We start from the raw sequence: 25,911 nt of genomic DNA, 5'->3' as shown, positions 1-25,911 counted from the left end.
ACAATCAGTGATTAACTCTAATATGAATTAACGATCATTTTATTTTCTTCTTTCCTTAATTGTTAACATGTAACAATAGATTGAGAGAGAACAACAAATTATTAATAATATCAAGTTTAATCATGATGATAGTTTTTCTTATTCTTTGTTTAATTGTTCAGTTAAATCAAGATAATCGCGTTTCATTCAAATCAAAACAAACATTTCCTTGATTGAATTTATCAAAATTCATTCATAATTATTATAACCTAATTTTTTTACGAATTTTAATTTTCATGTTCAATTCAAATATTAGGTCACTTATAGTAATTATTAATTTTTATAGTGTTTAACTTTTAATTACTCGCAATGTTTTCGGAAAAATGAAGTTAATTGTTCATTGATTCGTTTCGTTTTCATCTGATAACATTGGAGAAACTATTGTCTTCCTTAGAAGGGAATTTAAATATAATTAACAATCGAATTGGTTTTAATCAACAATTAATCAAACTGAGAATGGTTCTAATCGAGCATCGAATTAATCGAGCAATTAAGTTTCACAATTTCTCGATATCAATCAGAATGTTCAAAGTCGAAAAATTTATTCCAAATTATCGAATCTTCAATTATTAATAATCTAAATTATCTCAATGGATTAGAATTAATTTGAAACTTAATCAGTCAGAATATTGAAAATCCAAGGGAATGAAAAGCTCGCAATCAATTAATTGTTAGATTTAAATATTTGTATTAATTAAAGAATCAAAAACATTATCAAAATATTATCTTGTTGACTATTAAATCATCACAATAATTTAATCAGAATCAAGTGAAGAAGAAAGACAATTTATTAATTGTTACTTCAATTTCAGAATTGAATGAAAACTTTTTTTTTAGTGCAATGTCAACAATCAATTTGTTAAATTAATTTTGCTCAACAATCGTTGATACAACTAATCATTATCATTGTATTGATCAAATATCGTTAGTGATTAACTATATTTTATATTATTCACAATGATTATTGCATCTCTTTTTTTGAGTATCTAATTTTGAACATTTCGTCTTGTATTAAATTGCTGATTACGAGATTGAAAATGCATTTGCTGTTGTTGTTGTTGGAGTTGCGGTTGTGGTTGTGGTTGAGGTTGGTGGTGGTAGTGTTGCTTTGATTGATGTGGGATTTGCGTTGATGGTTGTTGATATTGATTTTGATTTTGCTGATATTGGTGATGTTGCGGTTGTTGAAATTGATATTGTTGCTGATATTGGACATTTGGTTGATATTGGTGTTGATATTGAAAGTTTCCTTGATAAGGTTGTTGATATTTAAACTGTGGTTGTTGGTATTGATAATAGTTTCGTTGTTGATAGTGTTGTGTGTTATCATAATGATTTGTTTGATGTTGCTGAGGATTCGAGTGATTCTGAGGTAACGTTGGTCTTTGAAATCGAACGGAACTTTTACCAGAATAATGATTAGAACGATGGTACTGATTATGTGAACTACGATATAAAGCATTTCCATTATAATATTCACTATAATTGTTGTTACCATTATTGTTATCAAAATTAGGCGTATTCCGATTAGGATGATTAACTGTTGTTGCACTACTGCCACCACTTTCACCGAGTCGGTTAAAGTTTCTTGGGTGTTTATTGTTTTGGTAATTTGGTTTACCATTTACTGTGTATTGTCGGGATCTTGATTTGCCATTATAATTATTACTAGATTTTGATTTATGGATACCTAAAGATTTTTCATCGTCACTATCCAATTCCCAGCCAATCTCGGCGTGTACTTGGGCTAAAGTGTAACCCTTATTATACAATGAAGCGGCATACAAAGGTAAAGCTCGTATGTAGGCTGATTGAGCGGTAGCTGAACTTTTATCCCAAATCTCTTTGTAAGTTTTCTCGTCAATCTGATTCTTCAATTTATAATAGATTCTTATTAATGCGTAAACATCAAACGCTGCATAATAAGTTAAAAGCTCGGTAAGTGGTCTTGTTGTCCATAATCGAGGATTAAAGATGTACTTTTTCTTGATATCTTTTTTCATTCGATTGGTTCCCTCGCCAACATAATATTCATAAAGATAATAAAGATCTGATTTTGCTCCTTCATTAAGATGACGATGAGCAATGACTGTATCAAAAACGGAAGCAGTAATTATCTTGTAACGATTATACAAAGCGGTTGCATCACTTGAACATCCTTGAAATATTTTCGTTATCTTTTCTGCTTTCAGAAGCTTTTTTAACGCAATATACATCAGGTCAACATCGGCTTGGACATCGAATAGATAAATTTTAATCGAATTGGCAATATCTTCATCTGTATGGTTTTCTGGTAATTCATCAACTATGGCCAATTGAACTAAATATGGGAAAATTATAAAAGGTGGAAAAGATTAAACATTTAGGCCATGTTAATATTGGACAAGTTATGTACTAATTTAGAGATGGAATTGATAAATTTACCTAAAGTTATATATCCATTAGGTGCACCAAGATTGACTCCTTCACAGTCTATTGCGACAATATCTTTGGTGTCTAAAATTTCCCGGACAATTTGAATTCCTTCACTGAATGTATCCACCATTCTAGTACAATTAAGAACTCGTCCATCCAGAAAGTATTCATCACATTTTAAGAGAGATTTATTTTCAAGTTTTGCCTTATCGAGAACAGTTTTTAAGGCAACTGTTTCGGAATCGATAAGGGTGAAAATATCATCACGAGTACGTAGAAAATTGTGAAATCGTGAATAATCATTATTATGAAAATGAAATCTAATATCACTAGCGGCTTGATGAAGGTTTCCCAATAGTTTGGAAATGGGAATTTGACAAGGACCATACTGGTTACATCGGAAAACAAGAAATTGGATTAACCTCTCCTCCAAATTGCACTCAAGTTCATCATCAATTTCAGGTTTCATTGGTCGAAGGCTGATAATTCGTTCATTGGTATCAAAAATGGAAGGATGTTGCCATGCAAAAGCTAAAACTCTTTCCTCAATCGAATCACCTGAGGCCATTTTTTTCAATGGTTTAGTATTACCTCGTTTACAAAGTTCAACCGTTAGCTTAGTCAATTCCATGGAACAACTTTCTTCACCACCCAAAATGGAAATAAGGTACATAATAGTCTCATGGATATAATTCTCAGTGTCCATGATTGTAAACGATCGTCGAGGTATAAATGGATTACCGGCTTCTCTTCGGAAACTCATTTTCGGCAAACAAACAAAATAAATGTGAAAAGAAAAAAGGTAAACAAAAATCTTATAGGATTGTCACTTGGAGAAGAGAGAACCGAAAAAGAAGCGAGAAAAGCCAACAGGAAAGACCAAAGAGTCCAAATAATTGAAGAAAAAATTGACCAAAGAGTCCACAAATTGAAACAATAACAAAAAGAATCAAATAAATTAATAAATTGTTAATACAATTGGAGATGTTGGAACATGAGAATAATTTTTTCATCAAAATTTTCTCAAAGAAAATGAGAAAATGTTTTCATCGAAACGGAGCCAACAGAGGGCGTTCGGAGCTCGAGGGATAATTTCCTAAGTGCTTTGGTCTTAATTGCGATTAATTAACTTTTAATTAGCTTATTAAATTTTAATCTCTGATTAGAAGATAAATATTTAATATCCTGATTATCACAATTAAGATGAGAATATATTTACTAAGCAGCTTTTGATAAAATAATCTTTTTTTCTTGCTTCCATTTGACAGTCTAAATGGACAATCGTTTAAACAATTTAGTTAATTGTGTTGGTTAAATTGTGTAAATAAATGGACATTTTGAATTGTAAATTAAGTATTTTATGTATATATGAATCAGTTTAATTGTTTGGCCTCTTTAATTCAATGATAATTGATAGTGATTTCGTTACAATTAACAAATAAATAAAATCCATTTTGTTTCTTGTTAATTGTCAATCAATTGATTAACTATTACAATTTATATTTTAATAATCAATGGATGTATAAATAATTTAACTATCACAAATAGTAATACAAGATTAGTAAACCAATATGATTTAGTTTAAAGGTGTAAATCAATTAAATAAAATTTTCAACTGATTTAACATTTGATTGTTCACAATTACAATAAACATTAGTGACAATGTTAATCAATTAGTTGATTATTATTAGTAAAGTTTTGATTTTTTTCATGATTGAAGTGAATACAATTAACTAGATTGTTTCATTCATCCCAATCTGGAAAATACAATTAAGAGACACTATTAAAGTTAATTAATAATGTGATTAAGGGAAAGGGGCAGAGCGACACCCACACAATTAAAGTGTGAATTAAGTTAATTAAATTATCATCATCATCACCAGAAATGATTAAGTTAATTATGTTGATTAAATTTACCCTGGAAAACCAATCGCTAATTTTTTTTATATTAAAGTCTAATAATTTACCCGCAACAATTAGTAATTATAATTAGTAGTAGTAATTAAAAAGTAATAATAATAATAATAATAAGTGATTTAGAAATCAAATATTGAATAAGAAACAAAATTAACTTAATCAATTGGTTAATTGTAATTGCGAAGAGGGGGAAAAAAGTTAACCATTATCGATACTGATAAATAATTAATTTAGTTAGTGATGAATTAATTAATCGGTGGGAATGGACGTTAAAAATTAATGATAAAGATTAATAGAGTTAATTAACTTTTCTTAATGATGAGGATGTTAAACTAATTGTGTATAAATTTAAAATTGACAATTAATTGATTTCTTTTTTCACAATTAACTCGTTTTCATGAAAAGGTGAGAGACACTGAGAGAGAGAGAGAGATGATTCAATTAATTACCAGTAAATTAATTACTCTAATTAATCAGTTAATTGAATGATTATTTTGATGACGATGAGAATGATGATTAACAGATAAGATTATTGAAAAACGGAAGTTAATTGTTAATCAAATCACTTATGAAGCCAACGATAAATATTATTATGTGAGAAATAAGGACCAATTGAATGTAAATTAGGTCGATGATTAATTGATTGTTGTTGATGTTGTTGTTGTTGTTGTTGGTGTGATTGATGTTGAACATGAGGTCGTTGTTGGTGATTATGATTATGATTTAAATCGTTATGATTTTGAGTTGACTCTCCTGGAGATGAAGATGAGGATGAGGATGAGGATGAAGTTGATGAAGATACTGAAGATGAAGTATATTGAGGAAAATGTGAAGAGATAACTGGACCTTGTCCACCACAGTTTCTTTCATCAGAATTGTCTTTACAATCATCTTGACCATCACATAGCCAAATGTTAGGAATACAAATGCCATTGTTACATTTAAAATCACCTTGAGTGCATTCTGGAAATGATTAACAAGCAACAATTAACTCAACTAGAATAATGATAATTTATGTTCAATGTAATTTGATAAAATAAAAGATAGTAAATTGTTTCAGTTGAAAGTTCAAAATCGTAAAAATCATCACATTTAATTACGATGATTAAGTTACTGATGATTATCAACAATATGAGTTATGATTTTTTTATTTTGTCTAATAGAATCAATAATTTAATGTTAATTACCAAGTGAATTACAAAGTTTACTATGCAAGAAAAAAGGTAGGTAGAGGTAAAAGAATCTTGGTAACAGGTAAATACTATTAACGTCAAAGGTACATCATCATCTTCATCATCGCCTCAGGGTATAAACATTTCATTCCTTTATCATCTTCATCATCTTCATCTTTCCTCTCTTTCATTATCATCTTTATCATCTTTCTTTCCCTCTCTCTCTCTCATCATCAACAACAACTTGACTTTTAAACCCTTTTCAAGCTTCTCGTCAGGTAGACTGTCCTAATCAAAGGTATTACCTGTTATTAGATAACCAAACCCTAGTGATGAAGATGATGAAGGATGATCATCATCATAATCATCTTCCTAATCTGGTTTTATTTGTTTATTTATTTTCCATTACTATTCAATGTCTAATATTATTATTAACTTAATCTCACCTTTTTGAGTACATCCAACTTCATCACTTCCGTCTCGGCATTCAGCTTTACCGTCGCAGACCCATCGCTTGGGTATACAACCCGCTCCGTCGGCACATTTGAACCTATCGGGACCACAGCCTGGTTTGTATGAGCAATTGGCCTCGTCGGCACCGTCCATACAATCACGATCACCGTCACATCGCCAAGAGAGTGGGACACATTTCCGATCACATTCAAACTCTTCACTGGAACAAGCTAATTGTTTGAAAGATTAAAACAAAAAATCATCATTACAATTTAACATAATTAACTAATAATCATCATGATTAATTTTCATTCTTCTCATAAAGACTTTAATTTGATTAAATTAACTTAATTGTTTGCGATTCATCATAAATATTTTCATCTATTTAACGTCTAACATGTAAAACTAAATCAAAATTAATTCAACTGCGATTAACTTGATTTACTCATCAGCAAATTTGTATAACCATTATTAACGGTAAATGATTAACTTGATTAAATTGTTTTCAAATGATTTACATTATAATGTAATACAATTTAAATTTTGGCTTGTTAACTGCAATTAAATGATTATGATGATGATTAAAAAGTTTTTATTTGATTGTCAGACAAACATGATTGGTGTGAATGAGAAAGGCCAACAATTAACTGTTAACAATCAAATTAAAACAATTAATTGTAATAAAAATCAACCTGTAACCCACTCAATTAATGGTGAATTAATCTAATTAACTTTTTAAATCGTAACAATTAATATCATTATCATCATATTAATAACTTTTAATGATAATGAAATAATTTTAACAACTTTAGGAAAACTTTTCCACGGTGAAATAGTTAGTTAATTGTAATTAAGATTTGCTATTTTAATAACAGTAAATATAATAAAAAAAAATTTTATGAGAAAAGAAAACTATTAAATTAACAAAGTTAACTAATCAACTAACTAACTTCCTAGTTAATTAATAGGTAAAAATAATAAGGGAAACTTAAATATAATGATAAGTCAAAATCATGATTAACACTTAATCTTGAAAAGCAAGAGCCTTCATCTGATTTAATCACGTTTAAATTACCTCACCTAAAATAGGTAATAAATGTTAATCAACTTGGTCTAATGTATCTAATAACAATCATAATCATAAATGATTAAAAACAAACTGATTTAAACATTAATCAACTGAAAGAGTAAATGATTTGCATTTAAATAGCGTTTTTGTTTTCTGATAATCAAACAAAAAAAAACAAAGGTTCTTATGGTAACAGGAACTGATTTTGTTGTTAATTAACTGCTAACAATTAGTTGTTTTTTTAGGAAGAGAGAGAGAGAGAGAGATGTTTAAATTGTATGGGGTGGGTGGCGGGTGGGTATGAGTTGATTAACTTACCAACACCGGCGCAATTTGCCTCGTCGGCGGCGAAAGCACAATCTCTTACGCCGTCACAAAGCCAATGCTTTGGGATGCAACTTTTATCTGGACATTGAAACTCATCGGCTGCACAGCCTTTGCCGATGGCCAAGTTGACACAGACGGAAGGGTCAGTTGAATCAGGGTAACGGCGGCAATCAAATGCAGCGGAAAGTTCAAGGGTCGCAGGTACATATTCAGCGCAACCTTCGAGAGCGATTCGACAAAACTTTTTACATGGAGGAATCGGTCGACCTTCAACACAAGGAGGCTCAAGGAAGGTACAAAGTAATTGTTTTATCCGACGATTGCACTTTGATTTGGCGATGTAATTGTAATAAGGAAGTGACCTTGAGGCTTCGAGTTCGTTGTTGTCACCAATGTAGTTTGGATAGACTGTTGAATTGTAAGGAACTTGACCGTTGCACATGGGAAGACTTCGGCGGATACACTCGGCTTTCGGCATGTCGTAGGCTACATCATATCGACGGTAAAAGTTGATCGGATCGGAAGAACCTTCAACAAAGGTGGAAGATGATGAGAGAAGAGGTGACCTTTTGCTTCGTTGTTGTTTTCCTACATTTTGAAGCGATGATGAGGTTGATGGAGGAACAGAGGATGAAGGTTTTTGTAGAAGTTCAATGACAACTGGAGTATTCTCAGGTCGATTATTGTGATCGTCAAGTAATCGAGTTTCGGAAGCTGTTGATGAACCAACGGTGATACCGCTGTTGACCACGATGTAGATTAAGACAAATCCGATGGTGATGATTCCTATGATGACGAGAATGGATAAAACCATAAGCCACAAGGTTACTGAGTTAGAAGATGAAGAAGATGAGGAAGATGAATTGTCACGACACCGACGATGACGATGGGAAGTGTACTGTCGATCCATGGAGGCAAGAGAGTGAATACTTTTGATTGTCGATGAATTGTCACTTTGATCCTTCATTACGAGTATTTATCAAAAGGATTGACGATTAAAAAAATGAAAGGAATATAAAAATAAGACGAGAATTAAACAATTGTAAAATAAACAGTTACACTGAAAACGCGAGATGAAAATTGTCATTTGAAAAATGGTCAAGGAGGATGATGGACAATCAATTAATTGTTAATGAAACTTACCTGATTTTGAAGTAATGTTTGCATGGCTTGTTTATATTATATTTTGTTTGGAATAATAAAAAAAAGTCTCGACACTTGAAGCTATTTTAAGACTTTGAACTAACTCAGGTAACCTCTCAACTTGAAATGAAACCGATAACTTGAACTTTTCATGAAGAATGAAAAAAAAACAAGAAGAAGATGAGGATGAGGATGAAAAGAAAGAGTAAGGGAGCGAGAGAGAGATAGAGAGACGAGGGCAAGAAGATGAAGCTCAGAAGGGGCAGAGTGATGAAGATGCTGATGATTTCAAGAAAAGAGCCGTAAGGATGAAAAAGAAAGAGGAGGAGGAGAGGGAGGATAAGAAGGGATTACAGAGAGAGAGAGAGAGAGAGAGAGAGAGAGAGAGAAATGGGGGAAGAGCGGGAAACAGTTGCAACGAAGACTTGACCAGACTGAGAGCTTGACCTTAACATTCAGAATCCCGTTTCCAGCATCAATCAAGAAGAAGAAAATAAATAAAATAAATCTAAAGATTATCGAATTGATGGAGATAAGAAAAATAAAAAGTTCTAATTGACCGTTCCCACTCTCCAATCTAATCAATTTCAATTGTTACAATTAAACTGTTTCCAATTATCTTTGTAAAAAAAATGTTCTCAATGAAATTAATGTTGAAATGTTTTATTATCATCTTTTCCTTAATCATTACTATGGATAAAGGTTTTTTTTATAACTAGTTAGCAATTAAATTTATTAACTGGTTTAACTTGTCAGTTGATTCATTCACCATTGAGATCAATGATCATCATCATCTTCATCATCAATGACCTTGCCTCATTAAGATGATCATCTTAATCATCATCTCTGATTTCTGTTCCTGTAGCTATTACTTTCATTGATTGCTAATCATACAAGTTGTTAATTGATACTTAACTAATTGTTCACTGTCCTACCTGTTAATTGTATTGTGGACAGTTGTTATTAGTGAATTTCTGGAAGGATGAACAATTAATTTGATTGTTGAAGCCTTTAATTGTTTGGATGTACAAATTTTTCATCTAAAATTGTTGCAATTAAAAAACTAATTTAAATGATTTAACGTTAATTTTAATATGGATATTAAATAAGGGATTAGATTAAGATTTTATGTCAACCATTTTTGATTAAGATTGTGATGATTAGGTTGATTAGTTAGGATGATTAAGATGATTGAGATAACAATCTATGTCCTCAATTAACTTCCGGATAAACTTTTCTGATTACTTAATCTTAATTGTCACAATTAATTTCTAGTTTCTTGAAGATTAGGTCATTATAATAATTTACTAAATTGAGTTTTAATCATTATACATGATGATCAGTTTTAATTTTCCGCTGGTGTCGTTGTAATCTTAATTGTTAGACGTTAATTGTTGATGATTACATGTGTTTATATTGTACTACGAGATTGGAAAGGGCAAAATCATGATTAACCGAATCAATCTAATTGTGATGATTATGAACAAAGATGAACAATCAAATTAAAGTTTCACTATTATCCAATTGTTATAACAAAACTTTTTGTTTTTCTGAAAAAAATTTTTTCCTTTACTATTTAATCATATCAATGATTAGCTCGTTGATTAAGTAATTGTAATTACCTGGATACCTGTCTAAAGCGTGATTTACCTTTGATGATGATTAACATTAATTGAACCATTTTGCAACAATTAAAGTTGATTATTTCCACTGATTAAATATCAACATCTCATTTATTTTGATTCAACTTTTCAAGGGAAAATTATTCAGATCCTTTTGTAAGATTAATGTGATTACCTTTTTAATTGATTTAAACTGATTAACTTGGTCAAATCATCTTGATTAATGGAATCACTTGAAAATATATAGCATAATTTAATCACAACAATCAGTAAATTGTTTACATTTTTCCCTACTATAAGATCAACTCAACAATCAGCAACAATTAATCATCTACATGTATATTATATTAGAGGAATTAATTTTCTAATCAAACAAAATGGGAACTTGATTTAAACTGATTGAAAAATAGTTAATTGTTGACATTTAATCCTTGATAAAGACTCTTTTTTAATATAATTTTAATTAATCCAATTTAACTTTGAACTAAATCAAAACAGCAATAAATAAATTAACTGTTTATTTTCAAGCTCCTGATTGAATAACATTAACACAGAATCAATTATTTCATTGATTAATTAGCTTTAATAGTTTAATGGTCTAATTAAACATTTTCATAATTAAAAAATACCCACCAACATGCTTATCATTATCAAGCCCAAGATAATTAAATTTAATTAAAACAAGAAACAAATTTCATGTAAATTAATCAATTAAACACAACAATTAGCAAGGTTGAAAAAAAATTCTAACCAAATTGAGAAACCAAATCAAATAGATTTCCAACAATTAACAACTAAACCATTTGACAATATTCAAAGTAATCCTTTGGATCAGTTTAATTGTAACAAATTGAAACTAAATTTAACCAACTAATCATCATTGAATTAATTTTAATCTTCAACTTGTTGATTTCCACTCATAATCAAACGAGTTAATTGTAATCCTCTTAATTGTAAAAAGTAGTGGTTTAAATTAGATTAGTAGATGGATCCAATTAAAGGATAACCAATGACAATTTACTGATTTAGTTTCGAGTAAAATTTTGGCTCCAAATTGAAAACAAAAACTTTTTAAGTTAAGAAAAAGTTTTTCTCGTTAATTAACTTGCTAGACTTTACAAAGTTTTCCAGATTGTTTTAATTAGTTGTTAATCTAATTACGGAAATGGTTAACTAATTGTAATTAAAGACACATTCTCAGACAAGGAATCAGAAAGAATGATTTAACTCTAATTTTATTGCAATCAGTTAATTCTTATCTTAATTTGGAAGTTTTTTTTCCAATTTAAAGGTAACACAGGAAATCTGATGAAGCCTCAGGTAACAGGTAACGAGGGATCAGTAACAGTTAGTTAATTGTTTACAATGTTGCAAAAAAATTAAACTAAAAAGTTAAGATGATTAGTAAAATGATAATGATGATGAGATTGATTTTAATCATAATTAAGGCAAGAGAAAAAGCTGAGATTCAGATTAACTTAATGAAGATTGAGCTCTAATGATTAATCACAAAATCGGATAAAAGTTTTTTTTTCAAGGGAATCAAATGTTTAGACACTTTTTTTCATCACCATTTAATTATGACTTGATTTTAATCACAATTATCATGTGAGAAAATCACCAATACAATGTAATTTGTATACTAATCGTTTTACTATTACAATTAACTTATTAAAAAATTAACAATTAGTGAGGTCTAATAACAGTTAGTTAAAGTAAATGTTATGTCAATGGATAATTTTGATTCTCACAATTTTTTGCTTTCCTTAATCAGTCAATCAGATTAGTGTTTGAAGGAACCAATTAGTTGATCATGAGACAATTATCAGTTGATTATCTAATATTAATGATTAAGATTAACATCGATTAAAGTTAATTGTTAATGATGTTAACATTATTCATGAGCATTGAATCATTTATAAGAAGGAAAAAAAAATCTCAACAATCAATTGATTATCAAATGTATTTTAAACAATCAACGATGATAGATTAAGATAGTTAGCAGAAAAGTGAAACAATTAAAAGTAATTGATCATAATGATGATGATGATACATTGATCATCTCAGTTTTTCTTACAATTAAACGTTAATTATCATTAAAAAGCTGGAAAATCAATCATAATTAGAATCATTGAAATTAAATCTTTTCATTTTTCTACTCATTTTCATCATTTTTTTTGCTTCTTCTTCATCATCAACGTTAAATACAAGGTAGAGCCCGGAAGTAAGATGATGAGGATGACGATAAAGCTAAGAGATGAGGATGATCATGATGATGAAGATGAATTGATGTTGTCTTGTTGAAACCTGAGACTTTATTATTAACGAAAACATCATCATCCTTTTGGGTTACTGTCAATACGATAATCGGATGGCGATGATGTTGATTTTATTGTTGATGATGAAGATAAAAATGAAGATGAGGATGAAGATGAGGATGAAGATGAAGATGAGATAATAATAAGTAACTTATTGCTTAAAACTAATAACAAAATGTTCATATTTCTTACTAAATTGCTTGAAGGTTAAATTTGATTTCTTTTAGTAAATCAACAATTTCTCTGAATCACTTTTTCTCACATTTTTTAAATCAACCTAATAATGCACATTGGATGATAATTAACATCATTGATGATTATAATTTTATCATCATCATCAATGATAATGATAATGATACAAGTTGATGATCGGATGAAATTTACCCCAGGCAATTTAATTGAAATGTTGATCATCAATATCACGCCATAGTTATTAGTTAAATGAATTACAACTACAACGGCTTTCCAACAATTAACTGCACCCATAAAAATCAGATGAAATTGTTTAGTTGTTGTCTTTCATAATTATCAATATTAATACTAATAGTAAACCCTTAAAGCTTTAATTTAGTTATTTAATAAATTGTTAATCATTAATATTTTATATGATTACCTCTTGATTAACCTGCTTCCAACTAGATGTGATATATATAAATTGACAATTAGTTGATTGCTGTTGTTGTTTTTACTTCAGCCAAGTTATTATTCATTCATTAAATTAAGTGTCATAGTCAATTGATCAATTGGGCGAGTCAATGATTAACTTTTGATTAACTTTAATCATCTTTATTAATGGCACACTTACAATTTGTGAGCTATTTATTATTCAACATTATTGCTTTTTGTTTTTTATATATTACTTGTTATACTAATCACAATTAACTTTAATTGCTTAGTAAAATATATATTTGTTTACATGTGAGTATAAAAATTAACCTTTCCCAGGTTTTAATCATCATCATTATTAATAATCATGATTAGTTAATCATTGATTTGCTTTTTTTTTTGATTCTCAAATCATGAATTTTTTAAATCTCATCACAATTTATTTTCTCAATAATTTGGTTCCTTGTTATCGTAATGATTAATAAATTGTTGTTGTTGTTGTTGTTATTTCATGAATCAATTTCTTATACTCACTAACTAATCAATTTAAGTTCATTATCAACATGATCAACTAATTAATATCTTTGATTTTATTTTTTTTTCAATTAACTTTTTTTTATTCAACTTACACTCACACACTTAATTAACACAATCAATTATTGTAATCATTTAATTTGATTGTAGTATTTGTTGAAAGGTCAAAGTGATTAGATATGAATAAACAATTAACTGGTAGAATCGCTCATTTCTTTAATCATTACAATTTAAATTTAGTTGAAAATTTTGTGTAATTGTGAAAATTTTCAGCAAATTTAAGTAACAATTAAGAGACAATTAAAATTAATCCAATGTAATAATACAAGTAAATTGTTTTATTGTCCAACAATTTATATATTAATAAACATGAAAATCCGGATGATTGATGAAAGATTTGATTGTTGATGATTAACTAAATAAAATGTTATCACAATACAAATTAAATGTGTGATATAAATAATAAAAGTCAATTGTAAAGTTTATATAAATAACAATCAAGTAACAATTTAAATGTTATAATATTGATGTCAGACAAAGTAACAATCAAGATGATTAGAGTTGATGATTAAAGTGATTTAATCATATTGAGTAACAATTATGATGAATGAACAAAAAAAGGATTTAAATAACATCTAATTTTCTAGTATCTTAATTGTGTAATGATTATACAGTATTTAATAAAGTTATGATGATGATTATGATCAACTAATTGCAATTTTGAATCAATAATCAAGTTAACAATTAAAGCACTGAGACTGTTACCTTGACCGATTGTTATCAAATACAACAATCAAAGCTAAATTCTTGACCAAATTCCGTGAGCATTATTATCATTGAACAATTAACTCTCTTGATAATCATCAAAGTTAATCATCATCATCATCATCATACTAACGAAGGCAATCCTCACTGAATAATTGTGATTAAATCAGTCAATGATTAAACAGCAACCCCATCATTACAAATATAAAATATGATTACCAACCCAAACTGAATTTAAAACGATATCTCAATTTACAATGATGAAGATGATGAAGATGATGAAGATGATGATGATGATGACTAGAAGTGACTACTGATATTAACCCGTTAGTTTTAATCTTAAAGATGATAATGATGATGAGGAGAGAGAGAGAGAGAGAGAGAGAGAGAGAGAGAGAGAGAGAGAGAGAGACACTCCTTAATTAAATTGCTTCATGACTTGAATTTCAAAGTGAATTAAACACAATTAACTCTCTGATTGTGATACAAGTAAAACTACAAAGTGATGGTTAATTGTTTGAATGATGATGATGATTATTATTACTAATGACACTAATATAATCGTTGGTGATGATGATGATTGTTGAATAATATATTTAGAAACAATTAAGGTTACAATTTACCAGGTAAGTTAATTATTTTGTTAATATTTTTGTTTATAATTATATTAACTTAAATGTGTAATAATTAATACTAACATTGTTTGGTAACAGAAGCACATAGTTGTCATTAATAAATTGTGATTGTAATTTTTAATTTTTAATCATAACAATTAGTTTTAAATCAGTTGTTTACTTCAACAATCTACGACTACCCGAACAATTAAATTAAATTGTTAAGTTGCAAAAAAAAGGGTTACATTCCCAAGGAATTAACAATTTCAATTGAATTTATTTAATTCAATTAATATAATTTATTATTATTAATCATTTGATTTCATTTCATTTGATTAACTAATACAACCAATGGAATCAGTGATAAATAATAAATAGATATTTAGTTAATTGTAAACAATTAACTTACCACCCAACAACAATCATGTTAACGTTGATTGAATATTAAACCTTTTTAATTTAGTTAATCAATTAATTTAAATTCATTTTCAGTTTAAACTAAATTACAATTAACAACAACAATAACGGTATTTACTTTCCCAATGAAATTAACAATTAATTGTAATCAATTTTGTCCCTCATCTGAAAATTGTTTTACTATTTATCTATTAATCAAATTAGGGATGAAAATGATTAACCAAAATAATTAGAAACTAAATTAAATTGACATTTACAATTAGTTGATTACTGAGAAAAACAAAAGATTTTGATTGTTGATTATTGATTGAAAAGCTTTAAGCTTACCTGTAGGCTGTGTGTTAATAGGATTTACAATTAACTAATCAAATATTAAGCAAATTGTTTAAATTGTTTGACAATGTTGATATTTAACCTAAAACAAAATGATTAAATCAATTTTAATCAAAACATAATCAGATTACTAATGATTGGGATGTTAAATCAATTGCAATAATAAAAAAAAAAGTTAATGATCCTTTCACAAGTTGATTGGTAAATTTAACACAATTAAGTGTTAGAGTTGATTAAATCAATATTCATAATTATCAATACAAGGGGGCGTGCGATCAACATGATCGCTTTTAAAAGCGAATGAAAAATATTGCAACTTTTAGTTTTCAATTAATTTTATTTATGGTGATTTTCGTCTATAATTATGATAAAACTTCTTTATAAACAACATTGTTAGTTAAGTTTCGAGCTATTGTGTTTACTCGTGAAGAAGGGAGTTGAACTTTGACACTTTGTGAGTTTTTAGCTCTTGAAAGAGCAACATATAACTGACCATGAGAAAAGACTGGCTCAGGGAGGTAAATACCAACTTTATTCAAAGTTTGCCCTTGAGCTTTATTTATTGTAATTGCGAAAGCTACTTTAACAGGAAGTTGTTTCCTCTTGAAGGTGAATGGAAGAGATTGGTCATTTGAGAAAAGATTTATCTTTGGTAAGTAAACTTCTTTGCCAGCTGCTTGTCCAGTAATTATTGTAAATTTAACTGAATTTGCATACATTTCATTTACACTTAACCTAGTTCCGTTAGTCAAACCTGCATTCAGATTCAAATTTCTCAACAAAATGACAACCACACCCTTTTTCAACTTGATTTTATGTGGAGGTAAACCTGATATTTCTAAAGTGTCAAGATATTCTGTTGGATAGTTAATATTCGACCCACTACCATCATCAACAACTGTATTCAAACTTGTATAAGTTTGTTCTTCTCCACTTATCATATTAACAATTTTTTCATTAATTTCATCACAATGTATATTTTTTGGACAGAGAATAGCTCTATCTGTTAGAAATAATGGATCTCTTGTGAAAATATCAGGATTGTTTCCATATATATAATCAATAAGATTATCATCGGCGGGAATCATGATATCTGAAGGTAATGAGATAACATAGGGTGGTAAAATGTTGTTATAACTTCCATTTCCAATTTCCAATAGAAAAGATCTATAGGCATTGTCATTATCATCCACTCGCATGTTTAACGTTAACCGTAAAATATGAAAATATTGCCAAAGTGTAGATTTCTTGAGTGATAGATTCAGGGTCGGAATTTTGCCCCATGAGGACAAACTGGCAATATTTGTCGAAAATCACCACCTAAAACAATCGTTTTACCCCCAAACGGTTTTTCAGATGACATAATATCTTTGAATAGATCATTAACTATCTTGAGCGCTGTATTAGGTATCATTGAAGCTTCATCCCAGAGAATAAGTTCAGCTGATCTCAAAATTTCAGCCTTATGACTTTGAGCTGAGATAGAAGATACGGAGGTTTCATTTAGGTTTAGTGGTAGGCCAAACCTGGAATGTGAAGTCCTACCATTCACCAATAATGTCGCAGCAGTACCTGTCCAAGCTACAGCAACGACAGTTTTGTTATTGGCGGTTAAATGTTTTATCAAATAATTATATATTGATGTTTTACCAGTCCCACCTGGACCATCGATGAAATAAGCCTTAGACCATGTATCGGGGTTGGTGTTTTCGATAGTTTTGAGAATGGTATCAATACAAAATTTTTGTTCATTGTTGGCACTATTGTAAAAATTAATTGACTCATTCAAGTAAGATTGCCTTCGACTTGAGCTCATAGGAACATGTATATCCGAGGCATTATTATTGTGATGTTCTATTCCAAATTCATGTAAAGACTTTTGATGAACATCGAGAATGCTCTGAATATGATCCAAGGCAAGTTTTTCAGAAACTTGTTGATTGAATTCTCTAAGAAAATCTTCACAAAAGTGTGATTTGAATTGTTCGAAAAGTTCTTTAGCATTTGCAGGATTGCTGAATAACAAAATGTAAGAAAAAGTTTCTCTCAGTTGTTTTGGAAAACAAACAGTTACCAACTCCTGGAGACAATTTACCCACTCACTATCATCTTCGATTAATCCACGTGATCTGGCTGCAGACTGAAATGATCCATGAATTTCATTGTTGTGTGTTCGTAAATCAATGAAGCTTTTAGCTCCAGCTACATTCAATAAAAGTAAGCGAAGTGCAAATCGTTCAGATTGATTTGGTGGGACAATGTGTAGTCTTCCAATAACGTCACTCACACTGTAAACTCTTTTATTCCACTTATTATCAAACCAAACAAATTGAGTCGGCACTTGAGGATAAATAGGAACATCATCATAAAGATTGTTCAATTCAAACCAAGCTGTTAGTTTGGTGTGTCTGGTTGCTGCTGCTGCTGCGTTTAATTCATTTGTGTCCTGAAAAGTTATGAAGTGTTGATTTGGGAGATGCACTGGTAAGGATACTACTGTATGTGTATTGAAGTACATTGGAAGAGCAAATAGACGATGAGCAGCTTCAGTCGGGCCAACGTATCTTGATTTGAGAAACGTATCAATTTCATCAATAACCCCATTTTCATCCTCACTTATTACTCGTATGTTTGATTGATCATAACCTTTGTAAACATATTTGTATAAATATTTCATCGCTTTGATGGTACAACAAATTTCCACATTTATATGGCACTTGAAATACTTGATAAGAAATTTATTATATGGAACAACCCAGCTGTTATCTACATCGACAGTGACCCCACCCGTCCTGTGTGGGTATCTTTGATTGGTGTTCTGGCGTCGATAGAGAGGATAACCCCTTTCACTGATCTGAGTTTGCTCCTGGTATGGTTTTGGAAATTTTTTTGTACAGTTACCTTCATCGTCCAAACATTGAGAAGAGTTATCTACAATACCACACGGACCATGGATCATATGAGAAGTTACCAAGTTGAATAGCTCAGGATCTGCTACTGGGTCAGGAATTTCAGCGCAAACAACAGAATCAATTTGTTCAATTTCTCTTGGCTTACAGTGATTTGAAACATTGAGTAGTAAGTGTAAATGTGGCAAACCACGTTTTTGAAACTCTATTACACAAATCAAAGATGTTACTTGACCAAATATTTTATTTTTCAATAGTAAATTTTTCATTTCTTCCACTTTTCCGTTGAAAACACGAACAGTAATGTCTGGACGATCGAACCATTTCTCATTTGGTAAAATTGATCCAGTGATTTTAGGCCAATTTGGATTGCAGGTCATGGTTATAAAATAATCTGGCTTACCACAATGTCTCACCACTGCCATTGCATCCTGGTACCTTGTGAACATATTTCTAGGGCTTCCAGTGAAAGAAGATGGTAGAATTACTCTGCGACCAGCTCTTGAACTTTGTGCTTCAGAAGTTCCTGAAACGAAATCTAATAACCCAGCATATGTTTCAACGCGAAGTTTGTCCTGATTTTTTCTGATCCAAAATAGTCTGAGTCCTTCGTACCTTACATAAATATCCACGTAAAGTTGTTGAGTTAATTTACCACAATGATTCGCCGCATTGAAGTGATTTTCTCTGTCTGAAAATCTATAACAGGCAAACTCTCTCAAAGTGAGTTTTGTTCGAGTTGAAGTTCTGCGGGAATTATTATGAATCAAAAAAGGGGACCAACCTTGTTGCCCATAAGGCCAAATGATAGGATATGCCATAGGATCAAGGTGAGGACTTAAATGTGAGATTATTCTAGGAGCTTCGCCTACAGGATATACTCTCAAATTTCGACTATTTGGTGGCGTACCTTCATCAGTCTCAAAAACTGCAGCGATTTCTGAGATGTTTGGCAAATTTCCACGGCCTCGATTATCATTTGAATCAGTGAAAAACTCAATTCCATAGACTTTGATTGGTGATCCAAGCAAACGTGCCATTTCTTCCTCTCGTTGTTGGATAATTGACATGTTTTTATAAGTTCTCGCGTATGGGTTTATAGTGAGAAATTCTTCATGTAACATGTTCATTAGCTCACGTTTTAAGCCTGAATTGGCTTGATGCGATGATCTAACATTGTAAGCTTCTTCTAAATCCAGAATATAGACCTGTCCACCTAATCGCTGATTTTCAAGAGAACTTATTAAATGATGAACCGTGTCACCGATCTTGAAGCAATAAGGTCCACGTGTAGGAATATTCTGAACTTTGGCACTGAAAGTGATGAATGAGAAGGCACAATTATACTGGCGAATTTTATCTCTGAAGTGATGAGAGTGGGTGATTATCCAATAGCAGATTTTTTAATGTCTGTGAATATGGAGGTAACTCAAGTTTAACTTTATTTTTCTGACAACAAATACTGAAATTCTTATCTCGACCTGTTCGTTCAAAGTCGAAATTGAAAGCACCACAAAATATACACTTGACATTTTTTATTCCAAGATTAGATGAGAAAGAAAAGTTTTGTTCGAATGCTGCGTAATATCCTGGATGATTTGAAGTATTATCGGTATTTCTCCGTCTCCTATCATATCTGTACCTACGAACATCATTCTGTCTAATACTTGTATTTCGTGAGCGTGGTCTACCTCTACATGGCTGAGGAAGTACAAAACAAATAATACATTATGATAGCAAGAAGAATTGTTAAGAGCATCAATTAGATTATATTAAGACAGAAAAAGATAGTAATAAGTGGTCACATTGGTCAGAAAACACGAACTCTATTCAATTAATCATCTAATTGAAATTCTTCAAGTTTCCGTGTTTTCTGACCAATGTGACCACTTCGAAGTCTTTTTTCTGGTCAAACGGTACAACCGTTATGTGCACCTAAGGTTAGAAGGCCTAACCTTAGGCTTGAGCACCCACGACCAATTTTGGTTTACTGACGTGAAAAAAAGACAAAGTTTTTTGGGATGAAAACTCAAAATCAAGAGGAGAGAAAAGTTTGTTTGTTTGATGCTCTTAGATTGTTAAGAGCATCAATTAGATTATATTAAGACAGAAAAAGATAGTAATAAGTGGTCACATTGAAAACACAAAATCTATTCAATTAATCATCTAATTGAAATTCTTCAAGTTTCCGTGTTTCCTGACCAATGTGACTCAAAATCTTTTTCTGGTCAAACAGTACAACCGTTATGTGCACCTAAGGTTAGAAGGCCTAACCTTAGGCTTGACCCACGACCAATTTTGGTTTACTGACGTGAAAAAAAGACAAAGTTTTTTGGGATGAAAACTCAAAATCAAGAGGAGAGAAAAGTTTGTTTGTTTGATGCTCTTAGATTGTTAAGAGCATCAATTAGATTATATTAAGACAGAAAAAGATAGTAATAAGTGGTCACATTGGTCAGAAAACACAAAATCTATTCAATTAATCATCTAATTGAAATTCTTCAAGTTTCCGTGTTTTCTGACCAATGTGACCACTTCGAAGTCTTTTTTCTGGTCAAACGGTACAACCGTTATGTGCACCTAAGGTTAGAAGGCTAACCTTAGGCTTGGCACACCACGACCAATTTTGGTTTACTGACGTGAAAAAAAGACAAAGTTTTTTGGGATGAAAACTCAAAATCAAGAGGAGAGAAAAGTTTGTTTGTTTGATGCTTTTAGATTGTTAAGAGCATCAATTAGATTATATTAAGACAGAAAAAGATAGTAATAAGTGGTCACATTGGTCAGAAAACACGAACTCTATTCAATTAATCATCTAATTGAAATTCTTCAAGTTTCCGTGTTTTCTGACCAATGTATTCCTCAATCTTTTCTGGTCAAACGGTACAACCGTTATGTACCCTAAGGTTAGAAGGCCTACTTAGGCTTGAGCACCCACGACCAATTTTGGTTTACTGACGTGAAAAAGACAAAGTTTTTGGGATGAAAACTCAAAATCAAGAGGAGAAAGTTTGTTTGTTTGATGCTCTTAGATTGTTATGAGCATCAATTAGATTATATTAAGACAGAAAGATAGAAAGACTCTATTCAATTAATCATCTAATTGAAATTCTTCAAGTTTCCGTGTTTTCTGACCAATGTATTTCCTCGAAGTCTTTTTCTGGTCAAACAGTACAACCGTTATGTGCACCTAAGGTTAGAAGGCAACCTTTGAAGCACGACCAATTTTGGTTTACTGACGTGAAAAAAGACAAAGTTTTTGGGATGAAAACTCAAAATCAAGAGGAGAGAAAAGTTTGTTTGTTTGATGCTCTTAGATTGTTATGAGCATCAATTAGATTAAGACAGAAAAGATAGTAATAGTGGTCACATTGGTCAGAAAACACGAACTCTATTCAATTAATCATCTAATTGAAATTCTTCAAGTTTCCGTGTTTCTGACCAATCTGTTCCTCAATCTTTTTCTGGTCAAACGGTACAACCGTTATGTGCACCTAAGGTTAGAAGGCTAACAGGCAGCACCCCGACCAATTTTGGTTTACTGACGTGAAAAAGACAAAGTTTTTGGGATGAAAACTCAAAATCAAGAGGAGAGAAAGTTTGTTTGTTTGATGCTCTTAGATTGTTAAGCATCAATTAGATATATTAAGAAAAAGATAGTAATAAGTGGTCACATTGGTGAAAACACAAAATCTATTCAATTAATCATCTAATTGAAATTCTTCAAGTTTCCGTGTTTCTGACCAATGTGACTTCCTCAATCTTTTTCTGGTCAAACGGTACAACTTATGTGCACCTAAGGTTAGAAGGCCTAAGGAGGAAACACCGACCAATTTTGGTTTACTGACGTGAAAAAAAGACAAAGTTTTTTGGGATGAAAACTCAAAATCAAGAGGAGAGAAAAGTTTGTTTGTTTGATGCTCTTAGATTGTTATGAGCATCAATTAGATTATATTAAGACAGAAAAAGATAGTAATAAGTGGTCACATTGGTCAGAAAACACGAACTCTATTCAATTAATCATCTAATTGAAATTCTTCAAGTTTCCGTGTTTTCTGACCAATGTGTTCCACTCGAAGTCTTTTCAGTCAAACGGTACAACCGTTATGTGCACCTAAGGTTAGAAGGCTAACCTAGGCTTGAGCACCACGACCAATTTTGGTTTACTGACGAAAAAAGACAAAGTTTTTGGGATGAAACTCAAAATCAAGAGGAGAGAAAAGTTTGTTTGTTTGATGCTCTTAGATTGTTATGAGCATCAATTAGATTATATTAAGACAGAAAAAGATAGTAATAAGTGGTCACATTGGTCAGAAAACACGAACTCTATTCAATTAATCATCTAATTGAAATTCTTCAAGTTTCCGTGTTTTCTGACCAATCCATTCCTCAATCTTTTCTGGTCAAACGGTACAACCGTTATGTACCCTAAGGTTAGAAGGCCTAACCTTGAGCTTGAGCCCCACGACCAATTTTGGTTTACTGACGTGAAAAAAAGACAAAGTTTTTTGGGATGAAAACTCAAAATCAAGAGGAGAGAAAAGTTTGTTTGTTTGATGCTCTTAGATTGTTATGAGCATCAATTAGATTATATTAAGACAGAAAAAGATAGTAATAAGTGGTCACATTGGTCAGAAAGAACTCTATTCAATTAATCATCTAATTGAAATTCTTCAAGTTTCCGTGTTTTCTGACCAATGTTTCCTCAATCTTTTTTGGTCAAACAGTACAACCGTTATGTGCACCTAAGGTTAGAAGGCTAACCTTGGCTTGAACCTGACCAATTTTGGTTTACTGACGAAAAAAGACAAAGTTTTTGGGATGAAAACTCAAAATCAAGAGGAGAAAAGTTTGTTTGTTTGATGCTCTTAGATTGTTATGAGCATCAATTAGATTATATTAAGACAGAAAAGATAGTAATAAGTGGTCACATTGGTCAGAAAACATCTATTCAATTAATCATCTAATTGAAATTCTTCAAGTTTCCGTGTTTTCCAATGAAATAAGTCTAAGTTGAAGGCCTAACCTTAGAAACAACACCAAACCAATTTTGGTTTACTGACGTGAAAAAAGACAAAGTTTTTGGGATGAAAACTCAAAATCAAGAGAAAGAGTTTGTTTGTTTGATGCTCTTAGATTGTTATGAGCATCAATTAGATTATATTAAGACAGAAAAGATAGTAATAAGTCATTGGTCAGAAAACACGAACTCTATTCAATTAATCATCTAATTGAAATTCTTCAAGTTTCCGTGTTTTCTGACCAATCATTCCACTCAATCTTTTCTGGTCAAACAGTACAACCGTTATGTGCACCTAAGGTTAGAAGGCTAACCTTGGGCTTGACACCCACGACCAATTTTGGTTTACTGACGTGAAAAAAGACAAAGTTTTTGGGATGAAAACTCAAAATCAAGAGGAGAAAAGTTTGTTTGTTTGATGCTCTTAGATTGTTATGAGCATCAATTAGATTATATTAAGACAGAAAAAGATAGTAATAAGTGGTCACATTGGTCAGAAAACACGAACTCTATTCAATTAATCATCTAATTGAAATTCTTCAAGTTCCGTGTTTTCTGACCAATGTGATTACTCAATCTTTTCTGGTCAAACGGTACAACCGTTATGTGCACCTAAGGTTAGAAGGCTAACCTTGGGCTTGAAACCCCCGACCAATTTTGGTTTACTGACGTGAAAAAAGACAAAGTTTTTGGGATGAAAACTCAAAATCAAGAGGAGAAAAGTTTGTTTTGATGCTCTTAGATTGTTATGAGCATCAATTATATAAGACAGAAAAGATAGTAATAAGTGGTCACATTGGTCAGAAAACACGAACTCTATTCAATTAATCATCTAATTGAAATTCTTCAAGTTTCCGTGTTTTCTGACCAATGTATTCCTCAATCTTTTCTGGTCAAACAGTACAACCGTTATGTGCACCTAAGGTTAGAAGGCTAACCTTGAGGCTTGACACCACGACCAATTTTGGTTTACTGACGTGAAAAAAGACAAAGTTTTTGGGATGAAAACTCAAAATCAAGAGGAGAGAAAGTTTGTTTGTTTGATGCTTTTAGATTGTTAAGAGCATCAATTAGATTATATTAAGACAGAAAAGATAGTAATAAGTGGTCATTGGTCAGAAAACACGAACTCTATTCAATTAATCATCTAATTGAAATTCTTCAAGTTTCCGTGTTTTCTGACCAATGTTCCACTCGAAGTCTTTTCTGGTCAAACGGTACAACCGTTATGTGCACCTAAGGTTAGAAGGCCTAACCTTGAGCAGAGCACCCACGACCAATTTTGGTTTACTGACGTGAAAAAGACAAAGTTTTTGGGATGAAAACTCAAAATCAAGAGGAGAAAAGTTTGTTTGTTTGATGCTCTTAGATTATGAGCATCAATTAGATTATATTAAGACAGAAAAGATAGTAATAAGTGGTCACATTGGTCAGAAAACACAAAATCTATTCAATTAATCATCTTATTGAAATTCTTCAAGTTTCCGTGTTTTCTGACCAATGTACCACTCAATCTTTTCTGGTCAAACAGTACAACCGTTATGTGCACCTAAGGTTAGAAGGCCTAACCTTGAGCAGCTTCCGACCAATTTTGGTTTACTGACGTGAAAAAGACAAAGTTTTTGGGATGAAAACTCAAAATCAAGAGGAGAAAAGTTTGTTTGTTTGATGCTCTTAGATTGTTATGAGCATCAATTAGATTATATTAAGACAGAAAAAGAATAATAAGTGGTCACATTGGTCAGAAAACACAAAATCTATTCAATTAATCATCTAATTGAAATTCTTCAAGTTTCCGTGTTTTCTGACCAATATGTTCCTCAATCTTTTCTGGTCAAACAGTACAACCGTTATGTGCACCTAAGGTTAGAAGGCTAACCTTGAGCAGCACCACGACCAATTTTGGTTTACTGACGTGAAAAAGACAAAGTTTTTGGGATGAAAACTCAAAATCAAGAGGAGAAAAGTTTGTTTGTTTGATGCTCTTAGATTGTTATGAGCATCAATTAGATTATATTAAGACAGAAAAAGATAGTAATAAGTGGTCACATTGGTCAGAAAACACGAACTCTATTCAATTAATCATCTAATTGAAATTCTTCAAGTTTCCGTGTTTTCTGACCAATGTTTACTGAAGTCTTTTTTCTGGTCAAACGGTACAACCGTTATGTGCACCTAAGGTTAGAAGGCCTAACCTTAGGCTTGAGCACCCACGACCAATTTTGGTTTACTGACGTG

General features: G+C 31.1%; 4 protein-coding genes across 4 annotated transcripts; all 4 read right to left on the bottom strand.

Annotated features, from left to right (window-relative positions):
- Nucleotides 1–809: 809 nt before the first annotated feature.
- Nucleotides 810–3,459, bottom strand: LOC128385900 (uncharacterized). Its single transcript, XM_053344832.1, has 2 exons — nt 2,464–3,459; nt 810–2,359 (listed from the first exon to the last, which is right to left on the bottom strand). The coding sequence occupies exons 1-2, from the start codon at nt 3,215–3,217 to the stop codon at nt 1,026–1,028; spliced, it is 2,088 nt and encodes a 695-aa protein (XP_053200807.1). The 5' UTR covers nt 3,218–3,459; the 3' UTR covers nt 810–1,025.
- Nucleotides 3,460–3,815: 356 nt separating this feature from the next.
- On the bottom strand, nt 3,816–8,866 carry LOC128395224 (atrial natriuretic peptide-converting enzyme-like). The gene is made up of 4 exons (XM_053355661.1): nt 8,536–8,866; nt 7,384–8,353; nt 5,990–6,226; nt 3,816–5,334 (listed from the first exon to the last, which is right to left on the bottom strand). The coding sequence occupies exons 1-4, from the start codon at nt 8,557–8,559 to the stop codon at nt 4,934–4,936; spliced, it is 1,632 nt and encodes a 543-aa protein (XP_053211636.1). The 5' UTR covers nt 8,560–8,866; the 3' UTR covers nt 3,816–4,933.
- Nucleotides 8,867–16,106: 7,240 nt separating this feature from the next.
- On the bottom strand, nt 16,107–16,943 carry LOC128397221 (ATP-dependent DNA helicase PIF1-like). Its single transcript, XM_053357921.1, has one exon. The coding sequence runs from the start codon at nt 16,941–16,943 to the stop codon at nt 16,107–16,109; it is 837 nt and encodes a 278-aa protein (XP_053213896.1).
- Nucleotides 16,944–17,005: 62 nt separating this feature from the next.
- On the bottom strand, nt 17,006–20,382 carry LOC128397216 (uncharacterized). Its single transcript, XM_053357908.1, has 2 exons — nt 20,351–20,382; nt 17,006–20,015 (listed from the first exon to the last, which is right to left on the bottom strand). Exons 1-2 carry the CDS (start codon nt 20,380–20,382, stop codon nt 17,006–17,008), a joined length of 3,042 nt encoding a protein of 1,013 aa, XP_053213883.1.
- Between the last annotated feature and the right edge of the window lie 5,529 nt (nt 20,383–25,911).

The sequence above is a fragment of the Panonychus citri genome, unplaced genomic scaffold (assembly GCF_014898815.1).
Source record: "Panonychus citri isolate SS breed McGregor unplaced genomic scaffold, ASM1489881v1 Contig00001, whole genome shotgun sequence".
NCBI lineage: Eukaryota > Metazoa > Arthropoda > Arachnida > Trombidiformes > Tetranychidae > Panonychus > Panonychus citri.
This window is presented reverse-complemented; position numbering and strand designations above follow the sequence as displayed.

Coding starts and splice junctions, on each gene's coding strand:
- LOC128385900 (XM_053344832.1), bottom strand. CDS start 3,217: ATGAGTTTCCGAAGAGAAGCCGGTAATCCATTTATACCTCGACGATCG. Junction 2,360..2,463: donor TAATGGATATATAACTTTAG/GTAAATTTATCA, acceptor TCCCATATTTAG/TTCAATTGGCCATAGTTGAT.
- LOC128395224 (XM_053355661.1), bottom strand. CDS start 8,559: ATGCAAACATTACTTCAAAATCAG. Junction 8,354..8,535: donor AAACATTACTTCAAAATCAG/GTAAGTTTCATT, acceptor CTCGTAATGAAG/GATCAAAGTGACAATTCATC. Junction 6,227..7,383: donor GGCAAATTGCGCCGGTGTTG/GTAAGTTAATCA, acceptor TCAAACAATTAG/CTTGTTCCAGTGAAGAGTTT.
- LOC128397221 (XM_053357921.1), bottom strand. CDS start 16,943: ATGCGAGTGGATGATAATGACAATGCCTATAGATCTTTTCTATTGGAA.
- LOC128397216 (XM_053357908.1), bottom strand. CDS start 20,382: ATGTATTATTTGTTTTGTACTTCCTCAGCCAT. Junction 20,016..20,350: donor TTTTGTACTTCCTCAGCCAT/GTAGAGGTAGAC, acceptor TCATCACTTCAG/AGATAAAATTCGCCAGTATA.